The following is an 11,102-nucleotide window of genomic DNA, read 5'->3' as shown; positions in this document are numbered from 1 at the left end:
TTGTCTCACATGTGCGTCTGGATCATGGTGCGCCCGTTACAGCTCTTTGTGTGCGATGCGGAGGAGGAGCAGAGTAAACAGTCAGCGGGCTGCACCGGGGGGGGGGGGGGAGGACAGCCTGCACGTCCAGGCCAGGGACCGGCTCCAAGGGTACAGATGGAGAACGGGTAGACTCCTAGCAGGGGTGGCTAGCCTCGCTCGCTGTGACTGAGAGCGTCTCTATCACACACACACGTCACAAACCCAAAGTACACACAGGGCGGTTTGTGTGTGTGTGTGTGTGTGTGTGTGTGTGTGTGGTCAGTTTGACCGTCCTGTGTCCTATCTGACGCTCCATCAGTGGTCGCTCTTCCTCCTCTTCCTCTTCTTCTTGTGGTATTCTGTCCATCTGTCCTGCTGCCCGCCCTCTTCCTCACGGGCCGCTGCTCACCTAATTAACCAAATGGGCTTTTTCCTCTTCCGCAGGGCCTGGTTGTGTGTGTGTGTGTGTGTGTGTGTGTGTGTGTGTGTGTGTGTGTGTGTGTGTGTGTGTGAGAGGCGTTGCTGGTGGTTTGTGGTCGGGGGTCTGCGCTGGTGTGTTAACTGGTGTGTGTGTGATTGTCTGTAGGTCTGACCACATGGCACAGGCTAATCTTTCTCCCATTCTGACACATGGCCCCCTCTCTCCCTCCGCCCCTGCCCCTCCCTCTCTCCCTCCCTCTCTCCCTCCCTCTCCCCCCTCCTCTCCTGTCTTTCAGAGAGGAGACCAGCAGGAGTGTGTGGACCTGAGTTACAGAAGAGAGCGAAAGACGAGAGAAGAAGAAGAAGAAGAAGAAGGAGGAGGAAGCAACAAGGCCCGTGTGCTCTCACTCTGCACAAGTGTGTGTGTGTGTGTGTAGGTGTGTGTGAGAGAGGTACCTTCCTCTGCGTGCGTTTTATGTGTGTGTGAGCAGGTGGGACTTTGATGGGACAGTGAGCAATGCCTCACACACAGCGACAGCAGGTTGGCAGTAGGGGGCAGTGCTCCTCTCGCCTGGCCCTCCTCCTCCTCCCTCTCCCGCTCCTCCTCCTCCTCTCCTTCGCCGCCCGGCCCAGCGCAGCCGTCATACACATCCCCTCCAACTGTGAGTACCGCTTCATATTCCAGACCATTCACCACCACGGAAGCCCCCGATGTTCAAAGATCCATTTGTTGTGTTAATTGCGTTGTTGCTCCATCAAAGTGCCCGAGCCTTTCATGGCGGTTAATGAGCCCGGCCAAGGTTTGTTCCTATTCCCGTTCACCCTCAGTGTGCAGGCCTGGGTCGCGCTACCGCGGCGCAAAATGCAAGACGTGGTCTCAGCCTGTGTTGTGCCTAATTACTTTGTAATTGATCCCCCCTCACATTGCATTGATCAGTCCTGTTATTGATCCGGTTTGGACCGAGCGCCTGCTGATTTAATCAGCTGTTGCATTATACAACAATAATCCAGGGAGATTTCTTTCATTCGTTCCTGCTCCTCCTCGCTGCAATATGTGGGCATTAGCGATCCAGCTGAGTTTGTGAGCCTGCAGGGAAATTGATCTTCATCCTCTCTGTGTTGCCGCTCTGCCCACAGAGCGGCAACACAGAGAGGAGATTGTTTCCACTGCTGCCTCTGTTGTTTGCTCTATATATCTAAAGCTACTGGCAATGACTCACTGTCCTCCGCCCACATGTACACGCAACAGTGTGTGTGTACAGAGGGGAAGCAGCTCGCACACACGCACACACACGCACACACACACACACACACACACACACGCGCGTCCCATAAATGTTGATGAAATGCAGTAAATCACCGAATGTAACTCCCAAAGGAGTGAGGTGACAAGGAGGTGAGAGGGCCAAGCTGCTGGACGGGAGGAGGGAGGAGGGAGGAGGAGGAGGAGCAGGTCGAAGACAGAAAGGTCAAGGTGTCTCCTGCCTGTCAATCAGGGAGCCTCACGCATGTCAATGAGAGTTACTGAGACATCGATCTGGATCAATAAGGACGCTGGATTAGAATCAGTGTCATAGAAGGAAACTTACATTACTGCTTCGTCTCTCTCTCTCCCCCTCTACCTCTACCTCTCTCTCTCTCTCTCTCTCCCTTTCTCTCTCCCTCTCCCTCTCCTTGTTATTAACTGTAACTAAGATGTTCTCTCCCTCCCTCTCTCAGCCTCCCTCTCTCTCTCTCTCTCTCTCTCTCTCTCTCCCTCTCTCTCCTTCTCTCTCCCTCCCTCTCCCTCTCTCTCCCTCTCCCTCTCCTTGTTATTAACTGTAACTAAGATGTTCTCTCCCTCCCTCTCTCTGCCTCTCTCTCTGTCTCTCTTGCTCCCTCTCTCTCTCTCTCTCTCTCCTCTTGTTATTAACTGTAACTAAGATGTTCTCTCCCTCCCTCTCTCTGCCTCTCTCTCTGTCTCTCTTGCTCCCTCTCTCTCTCTCTCTCTCTCCTCTTGTTATTAACTGTAACTAAGATGTTCTCTCCCTCCCTCTCTCAGCCTCTCTCTCTCTCTCTCTCTCTCTCCCTCTCTCTCCTTCTCTCTCCCTCCCTCTCCCTCTCTCTCTCCCTCTCTCTCTCCTCTTGTTATTTACTGTAACTAAGATGTTCTCTCCCTCCCTCTCTCTGCCTCTCTCCCTCTCTCTCTCTCCCTCTCTCTTGCTCCCTCTCTTTCTCTCTCACCTCTTGTTATTTACTGTAACTAAGATGTTCTCTCCCTCCCTCTCTCAGCCTCCCTCTCTCTCTCTCCCTCCCTCTCCCTCTCTCTCTCTCCCTCTCTCTCTCCTCTTGTTATTTACTGTAACTAAGATCTTCTCTCCCTCCTTTCCTTCCCTCTTGCCGCCTCTCTCTGTGGACTAACAGACCACATACGTGATCGTAAGTGCTCCTCTTTATAGATCAGTCAGTCAGTGTTAATGCAGGTGCTGGCAGACGTGATTGTAAACACTTTCATTATGTCAAACTTTATCCCACTGCCAGCTCACCGGCTCAAACCTTCTGCACTCCGCTGTGCTGTAATCAGTCATAATGTCCATTGTGCTGTGTGTGAGTTCATGTTTATGCATCTGTGTCTGCCACGCAAATGTGTGTGTGTGTCTGTGTGTGTTGTGCCGTGAACGTACACCAGTTTGTCTGTCCGTGGGTGTGTGTTTAGCCTCATTGGCTCCCGCTAGGTGAGATCCCAGTGGGAGCAGAGAGGAGGAGGAGGAGGTGTGAGGAGAGGAGCTGCTGTCTGTGAGGAAGCGGCGAGGCTGTTAGATCAAAGTCACTGGGAAATAAAGAGGAGTTAAACCACTAAGCTCCTGCACCCGTCCTCCGCCTCCTCCTTGTCCTCCTCTGCCAATAACGGAGCGGCGCCCGCAGCCCTCCGACTTCAATTTGATCAGCAGAGGAAATGGGGTTACTTCCTTCTTGGCTGGGAATGCCTTCATCAGATTCCCTCACTTTGCCGTCTTCCTCTCTCTCTGAGTCTCTGCGAGGCCGCACGCCTGCCCGCTCGCTCGCTCGCTCGCTCGCTCGCTCGCCCTTTGTTTGCCTCTGCCTCCCCGTCTCTCTGCCGCTCTTTATTCTGTCTCTCTACCCTGCGACTCCCATCCGTCTCCTCTGTCTGCTCCGCTCTACCGCAGCCCCCCCTCCTCCCTCCCCTCCTTCCCTCCCTCCCTCCTTCCCTCCCTCCCTCCCTCCCCTCCCTCCTCCCCTCTTACCCATTTACCTACATAATGTAAATTCGTCTCCGCCTGCAGCTCTGTCCCTCTCCTTTAAAGTCAAATTAAGGACTAGCTGTGTCCTCTGTCCCGCTGCACGCCGTGCGAACACACACTGAGTGTATACAGTACACTGCTAATATTACTCAAGATGGATTGGAGGGAGAAAAAACACATCAATTTCTGTCCTCTGGTGTTGGAAGGCAGAAGCTCAAAGCTGCCAGGGAACATAAAGCACCGGGAGGACACAAACATGATGGATCTGTGCTGCGGCGTCCATGCCACACACACACACACACACACACACACGGGCAGTTTTATGGCTGCGATGGAGTCGTTGCTTTATGGTTGTCATGAACGGCGGTGACGGAGAAAGCGAAACTCCTTCTGGTGGTCATTACTTTTTTTCCCGTTTAAAATCCCTCCTTCATTTCCCCAAGGCTCTCACACACACACTCACACACACACTCTCTGGCTTTCTCTGAGTGTGTGTGTGTGTGTGTGTGTGTGTGTGTGTGTGTCTCTGCCATATAGCTCCTTTACATGAACTCTCCCCCCTTTGACATTCTACCATATCTATTTCCTCTCATCTCAACCTATTTTCTCCCCCTCTCTCCCTCTCTCCCCCATTCTCTCCCTCTCTCCCCTCTCCCTCTTCCCCCTCTCCCTCCCCCCCCCCCCCCCACCACCGGCCTATATTTCACACACGTCCCCAGAGAGTCTTTTTAAATGATGTCGACTGAATTTATTTATCCGCGGCTGTTAAACTATGAAGATGAGTCGTGTCTCTGGCTGTTCAGCAGCGTCTGCCAAGCCATTAACAGTGACCACAGGGATGCGTGTTACATGTGTTACATGTGTTACATGTGTTTCACGTGTCCATGCGTCGCAGTGGGAGTTATTACAGCAGGTCAGGGACATACGTGACACTATTCAGAGGGCCTGTGTTTCTCTATATGCATGTGACAGCTCATGTGTGCGTGTGTGCCTGTGTCTGTGTGTGCCTGTGTCATCTTTTGAGGCTGATGTTGTGACAGTGTTAACTCTGTGTGTGTGTATGTGTTTTTGGCCCGTGCAGTCAAGAAGCCCCCGGCGATTACAACGCAACCAGAGTCTGTGACTGTCTTCAGTAATGAAGACCTCGTCATGAGCTGTGAAGCCTCTGGCAACCCCATGCCAACGTTAGTATCACACACACACACACACACACACACACACACACAGGAGGAAATGTGTGTGTGGATACAGGAGGAGAGCAGAGATGTGTGACCTTGCGTCTCCTTGCTCAGCTGACATCTACATATTAGTTTTACATGAAAGCGCTGCTTCTCCCAGTCAGAGTTCCTCTTTTCAACAAGGGATAAATGTCATTAAGCCTGATGTGCAGAACTGTGCTCCGGTTGCCATGGAAAAGATGGATGTTGCAATTATACAGCACACAGCAGTACAGCTTATGAGTCCCAATAGAACAGGCCGTGCAAATCATCCAGCAGTTTGGTGTCACAGCTGCTGCGATGTGTAAAGACACGGCACGTATGTTTCTAAATTGCTTTCAAAGATATTGGAATTGGATTATGGGCCAATCTGTTGTTCGTGCTGATTCGTCTCTCCCCTTTGCTCCAGTTTCCGGTGGACCAAAGACGGGGAGACGTTCGACCCGAGCAACGACCCCGAGCTGAAGGTCACGGAGAGTTCAGGCTCCTTCGCGTTCTACACACTCAGTAATACTATGGACATGGTGAAGCAGTACCAAGGGAGATACGTCTGCTACGCCACCAATGAGCTCGGGACAGCGGTGTCCGATGAGGCCATACTCAACACGGACGGTATGGGAGGCTTTTCATCCAAACACTGAGTCCACAAATGGAATATTCAAGTTCCGTTTCACACAGTATTAATGCGGTTTTGGTGTCGTTGCCAGTTTTAGAGTTCTCAGCGCTCCAGTAAAAACGCCTTCCAGGTCCAGATTAGAGCCGAGCGGGGCTATTGGTGGTTTTATCGGCACTAACAGAGCTGTTTACAAGGCCGAGAGCAGAGCCGCATCCTGTCCTGCATCACACAGGCCTCATTTGTTAGCAGATGGAGGCTCAAGCAGAGAGATCACAGCACCGCCACCCTCAACATAATTACACGCAATAACGGCATCATTAGCATTTTAAGAGTTATATACTTATGCACAGGGAGAGGGAGAGAGAGGGGGGGAGGGAGAGAGAGGGAGAGAGAGAGAGTGAGGGAGAGAGGGAGAGAGAGGGAGAGAGAGAGAGGCCCTGAGGCAAAAGTAAAGAGCACCTATGTGTTTCCATCCACCTGTGACTGGCTCTCTCCTGGGCGACCTCCTTCCCTCACTGTTTCCCTGACAACGGTTTCCCCAGAAACGCACTTGAGTTGATGTCATGTGAAGCACTCTTCAGTTCTCCTGTGGGGTTATCAACAATGGGTAGAGGGGAGGGGGGAGGGAGGGTGGGGAGGGGGTAGAGAGCACACACACACACACACACACATACAGTACACACACGCGACTCACAAATCACGTCATTGTACTTGTGTGAGACAAAAGGCCTCCCCCGTGACGACGACGCCTCATTCCTTCAACTTCCCCGAATGGAGATCTATAAATAGTGCTCATTAGCAATCAGACTGTGTGTTTAGGTTGATTTGTGACGGAAGCGTCGCAACGTTTCTGCAAATCATCATTTCTTAATCGTCTGTATATCACCTAAGGGCCCTGGAGTGTGTTCAGACTCTGATAAGGGCCTGATTTCACAGCGTGTTTATGTTGCGTGTGATGTGTTCTCCTTTAGTACCTCCGTCCCAGCAGAAAGAGACGAAGGTGAAGGTGAAAGCTGAGGAGGGAAGCAGCATCGTCCTGAAGTGCAACCCTCCGCCCAGCACCATGGAGCCCATCATTCACTGGATGGACCTGGGTGAGAGCCATCAATCATCCATTTCTGCTTTTATCTCTCAAGAAATCTCGATGTCTGCCTGTCCGTCACTCTGTTCTCCTCTTTGTCCTGTAATGATATCTGAAACTTCTCTGTCAGCTCCTCTGTCTCTCTAATGATCCCCCCTCTTCCTCCTCTCTCTCTCTCTCTCTCTCTCTCTCTCTCTCTCTCCTTCCCCTCGTCTCTCTGCAGGGCTGCGTCACATCGAGCTGAGCGATCGCGTCGTGGTGGGAAAAGACGGTAACCTGTACTTTGCCTATTTGACGCCGGAGGACAGCAGGGAGGACTACACCTGCAACGTCCAGTATCTGGCAACGCGCACCATCCTGGTGAAGGAGCCCATCACCCTCACCGTCAACCCCAGTGAGTTCCTGAACGCCGCTGAGCAAACTTAACTCAGAGCGATTCTGAAATCAAAGTCAGAATCGCACTCTCAGCCTCCCGCCCCCGCCCCTGCATGTGGTGGTGTGTGGTGCTGACCAAAGCAGTGACCGTATCCATCAGAGAGTCTCAGAAGCAGCAGGGGGTCTATCTCCTCCTCCGCACAGTGTTAATGAGATGCGGCTCACGCTGACACATGGCTGGCGGCGGCGGCGGCGCTTAGAGGTCAGACAGATGAGCGCATGTTAACATGAGACCTCTGCCACCGTGTGTCGGAAATCTATATGATATGTTATTAAAGGTAAAGTCGCTTCCACAGGCGTCCACAGCTTGCACGAGCGTGTGCGAGTGTGTGTGTGTGTGTGTGTGTGTGTGTGAGTGTGTGTCAGCATTACTTAGGTCCGCTGTGTCAGCAGCACAAGGCTATTTCTGAAAGTTGCTTGTTTTCTCCCCTGTAACTCTCTCTCTCTCTCTCTCTCTCTCTCTCTCTCTCTCTCTCTCTCTCTCTCTCTCGTCCATCTACAGCTAACTCAGTTGTGAGGAACAAGCGGCCCCACATGCTGAGACCTGGAGGAACCCATACCACTTACCAGACACTCAGGGGTCAGACGCTGGAGCTTGAGTGCATCGTCCAAGGCCGGTGAGTGTGTGTGTGTGTGTGTGTGTGTGCGTGCGTGTGTGTGTTTCTGAACCCATCCATCAAAAAACTTCAGCCACTCCTTAAATCAATCTCACCTGCCTCTCCTCCATCTCCCTGTCCTCCTCCCCCTCCCTCCTCTCCTCCTCCCAGTCCCACTCCCTCAGTGTTGTGGGTGAGGAAGGACGGGGAGCTCTCTGAAGCCCGGACCACCAAGGAAATGTTCAACCGCCACCTGCGCTTCAGCAACATCTCGGAGAGCGACGGGGGCGAGTACCAGTGTATAGCAGAGAACACGCAGGGCCGCACCGTACACACTTACACTGTGACGGTGGAAGGTACGTCTGAGCCGCCAGCGGCCTCAAAACGCAGAGATGTATAGATTATTGTGTTTGTGTCACCGTCTCACAATCAATACACAAGACAGCTGCACACAATCAGTCAGGGGCATGGAATAGAATGGATTTGACTGCGCATTGTCTTACACAAGGGTGAGGTACTGTGATAAATTACTTACTGTGTGTGTGTGTGTGTGTGTGTGTGTGTGTGTGTGTGTAGCGGCTCCATACTGGACCAGGGAGCCTCTCAGTCAGATTTATGCCCAGGGAGAGACGGTCAGGCTGGACTGCCAAGCTGACGGCATCCCCTCGCCTACCATCAGCTGGACCGTCGATGGCGTCCCCCTCTCAGGTAAGGACAGTACACACACACACACACACACACACACATAGACACTGCATGGTAGCAATATATGGAGACGTACATACATCAATACCTCATTCATGCTGGTGAGTAGGGTGACGGTGTGTGTGTGTGTGTGTTTGACAGAAACCTCCCAGGACATCAGACGCATCGTGGAACCTTCCGGATCTCTGACTTTGAGGGACGTGCACTTTGAGGACACGGCCATCTATCAGTGCCGAGCCTCTAACCAGCACGGCACCGTCCTCACCAACACCAACGTCTACGTCATCGGTGAGTGTGTGTGTGTTCTGTGTGCGGCTGGTTGACAGGCGCGGTACGTGTGTGTGTGCGTGTGTGTCTCATTTGTGTGTGTGTTGTTTTTTTTTTCCAGAGCTGTCCCCGCAGATCCTGACTGAGCACGGGCTCACATACAGGTTCACAGAGGGACAGAAGGCCGTACTGGACTGTGACACCTTTGGTTCCCCCAAACCTAAAGTCGTGTGGTGAGACAGGAGCTTGTTTCTATTCTATTCTCTGTATCTGAATAGTATTGATATATAAATAACCTTTCTCTTCTATTCTGTCTTGTTATTCTAATGTTTATCTCTTCATGCGCATAAATTAACAGCCACATTTTGCTGCAGCTGGCCTGGGACTGGGAATTTATCCATCCAGGCTATGTTTTGAAATCGACTAAGTGTGTGTGTGTGTGTGTGTGTGTGTTTCCAGGGAGAGCAGCAGCACCTCCTCCCTCCTGGCAGATCCCAGAGTGAACCCACTGAGCAACGGGGGGCTTGAGATCTTTAATGTCACCCACGACGACAAGGGTCTCTACAGCTGCTCTGTGGAGAACGGCAACTTATCAATCAGCGCAGACCTGGATGTGCTGAGTGAGTGGGCCACACACACGCACACACACACACATGTGCACACACACACACACACACACACACACACACACGGTGTCCCTGAGCAACAGATGTTATTATCGCCTCAGGCAGCTCTGGTCCTCACGCTGTGTCTCTCCTGCAGACAGGACAGTGATCCTGTCGCCTCCTCAGGCTCTGAGTGTGCAGCCTGGAAACACGGCCATCTTCACCTGCCTGGCCTCCGTCGACGTCACGCTCTCCCCTCCGCTCATCCAGTGGAGGAAGGACGGGCAGAAGCTGTTCCAATCCCACAGTGAAGACAAGTAAGCTGAGACTCTAAACATGAGGACAACGTGTGTGTGTGTGTGTGACAGGACGGATTCAGATTAAGAAGTGAATGTTATTGGAATGGAAAGTAGGGAAAGAGTGACGGCTGTTGTTGTGCAGATACACAGTTGATGGGCCGGACCTGATGGTGGCCAACGTGGAGGAAAAAGACGAGGGTGTGTACACCTGTGAGGTCATCACTAAGCTGGACATGGCTGAGGACAGCGGCACGCTCACTATGATCGGTAAGAAGACACACAGCTCATGATCATCTGAAGGAACAGAGACAGACATGTTTACTAAATGAGTGACCCCTCCCCCCCTCCCCCCCTCAGATCGTCCAGACAGTCCAGACTTCCTCCAGGTCAAAGATCCTGAGCACCGAGCAGTCACCCTCAGCTGGACTCCTGGAGACGACCACAAAAGCCCCGTGCTAAGTACGCACACACACCCACACACACAGACACACACACACACACACACACACGCACGCACACACACAGAAATGCAAACAGATCCATTCATCTTGTACGGCCCAAAGCTTTGGATTTGTCTCCCTGGTGGCAGAATGGGAGTCTGCTCTGTTTTCATTATTCTGACAGCATCATTTGTTTCACACTGCAGACTTACAGAGATGAAAGTCTGCTGCTCTGACTTCATCTCCGAAAAGAGTTATTATTATTTATGTTTCTGGGGCTCTGTTGATGTTTACTTCCTCTTTTCCTCCATCATTCCTCCTCCCCTCTCCCTCTCCCTCTCCCTCTCTCTCCCTCTCTCTCTCTCTCTCCCTCTCCCTCTCTCTCTCTCCATCTGTCTCTTCCTGCAGAGTTTGTGGTGGAGTTTCAGGACCAGGCTTCAAAGGAGAGCGGCTGGGAGGAGCTGAAGAGAGTGAATGGAGACCAGGAGAGCACCAGCCTCCTCCTGTGGCCCCACATGTCCTACCGCTTCCGTGTCATTGCCATCAATGATGTGGGTGCGAGCGACCCCAGCCGACCCTCTGAAATGTACAACACGCCTGCAGAAGGTCAGAGGAGCAAAACAATTAACTATTAACATCAAATTAAAGCAGATTGAAGGCGTCCTCACATGGCGTCTGTTGATGTTTCTCACAGCGCCGGACTACAACCCTGAAGACGTCAGGAGCGACTCTGCAGACCCGGAAACGCTGGTCATCACCTGGGAGGTACGCTGACCGCCTCAACGCACAATCATCTAAAGCAGCACACAGTTATTTATATATAACAAGTGTGTGCCTTGTTGCCTGCCGTCCCCGTGACTCCAGGAGATGGATAGGAGAAACTTCAACGGACCCGACTTCATGTACCGCGTGTTGTGGAGGCGAGTGCTGGGCAGCGGGCCGGCCTGGCACACCAACGACACCGCCGCGCCGCCCTTCGTGGTGACGGATATCCGCAACTTCTCCGCCTTCGAGATCAAAGTCCAGGCTGTCAATGAAGTAGGGGAGGGGCCTGAGCCGGACCCCGTCATTGGATACTCGGGAGAGGATAGTAAGAGAATCCAAAACCTATTATCAGGAGCGGCTGTGATGATTCTCCTCTCTGTTCTTATCCGTCAA

At 52.4% G+C, this 11,102-nt stretch overlaps 1 protein-coding gene across 1 annotated transcript in view; it reads left to right on the top strand.

Annotated features, from left to right (window-relative positions):
- l1cama (L1 cell adhesion molecule, paralog a) overlaps nucleotides 1-11,102 on the top strand; it is a 36,980-nt gene that overhangs the window by 19,645 nt on the left and 6,233 nt on the right. The window contains exons 2-18 of the mRNA XM_076171866.1: nucleotides 738-1,103; nucleotides 4,765-4,867; nucleotides 5,310-5,512; nucleotides 6,488-6,610; nucleotides 6,821-6,991; nucleotides 7,535-7,649; nucleotides 7,800-7,984; nucleotides 8,205-8,336; nucleotides 8,475-8,621; nucleotides 8,722-8,833; nucleotides 9,060-9,220; nucleotides 9,363-9,522; nucleotides 9,647-9,771; nucleotides 9,862-9,963; nucleotides 10,353-10,550; nucleotides 10,639-10,709; nucleotides 10,809-11,034. Coding sequence (XP_076027981.1) covers nucleotides 959-1,103; nucleotides 4,765-4,867; nucleotides 5,310-5,512; nucleotides 6,488-6,610; nucleotides 6,821-6,991; nucleotides 7,535-7,649; nucleotides 7,800-7,984; nucleotides 8,205-8,336; nucleotides 8,475-8,621; nucleotides 8,722-8,833; nucleotides 9,060-9,220; nucleotides 9,363-9,522; nucleotides 9,647-9,771; nucleotides 9,862-9,963; nucleotides 10,353-10,550; nucleotides 10,639-10,709; nucleotides 10,809-11,034 — 2,479 coding nt within the window. The 5' untranslated portion in view covers nucleotides 738-958. The remainder of the gene's footprint in view (nucleotides 1-737; nucleotides 1,104-4,764; nucleotides 4,868-5,309; nucleotides 5,513-6,487; nucleotides 6,611-6,820; nucleotides 6,992-7,534; nucleotides 7,650-7,799; nucleotides 7,985-8,204; nucleotides 8,337-8,474; nucleotides 8,622-8,721; nucleotides 8,834-9,059; nucleotides 9,221-9,362; nucleotides 9,523-9,646; nucleotides 9,772-9,861; nucleotides 9,964-10,352; nucleotides 10,551-10,638; nucleotides 10,710-10,808; nucleotides 11,035-11,102) is intronic.

Source organism: Genypterus blacodes, unplaced genomic scaffold (assembly GCF_046128005.1).
Source record: "Genypterus blacodes isolate CSIRO-AG114 ecotype Tasmania unplaced genomic scaffold, CSIRO-AGI_Gbla_v1 ptg000274l_1, whole genome shotgun sequence".
Lineage (NCBI taxonomy): Eukaryota > Metazoa > Chordata > Actinopteri > Ophidiiformes > Ophidiidae > Genypterus > Genypterus blacodes.
The sequence above is the reverse complement of the archived record's forward strand: the minus strand, read 5'-3'. Positions and strand labels throughout refer to the sequence as shown.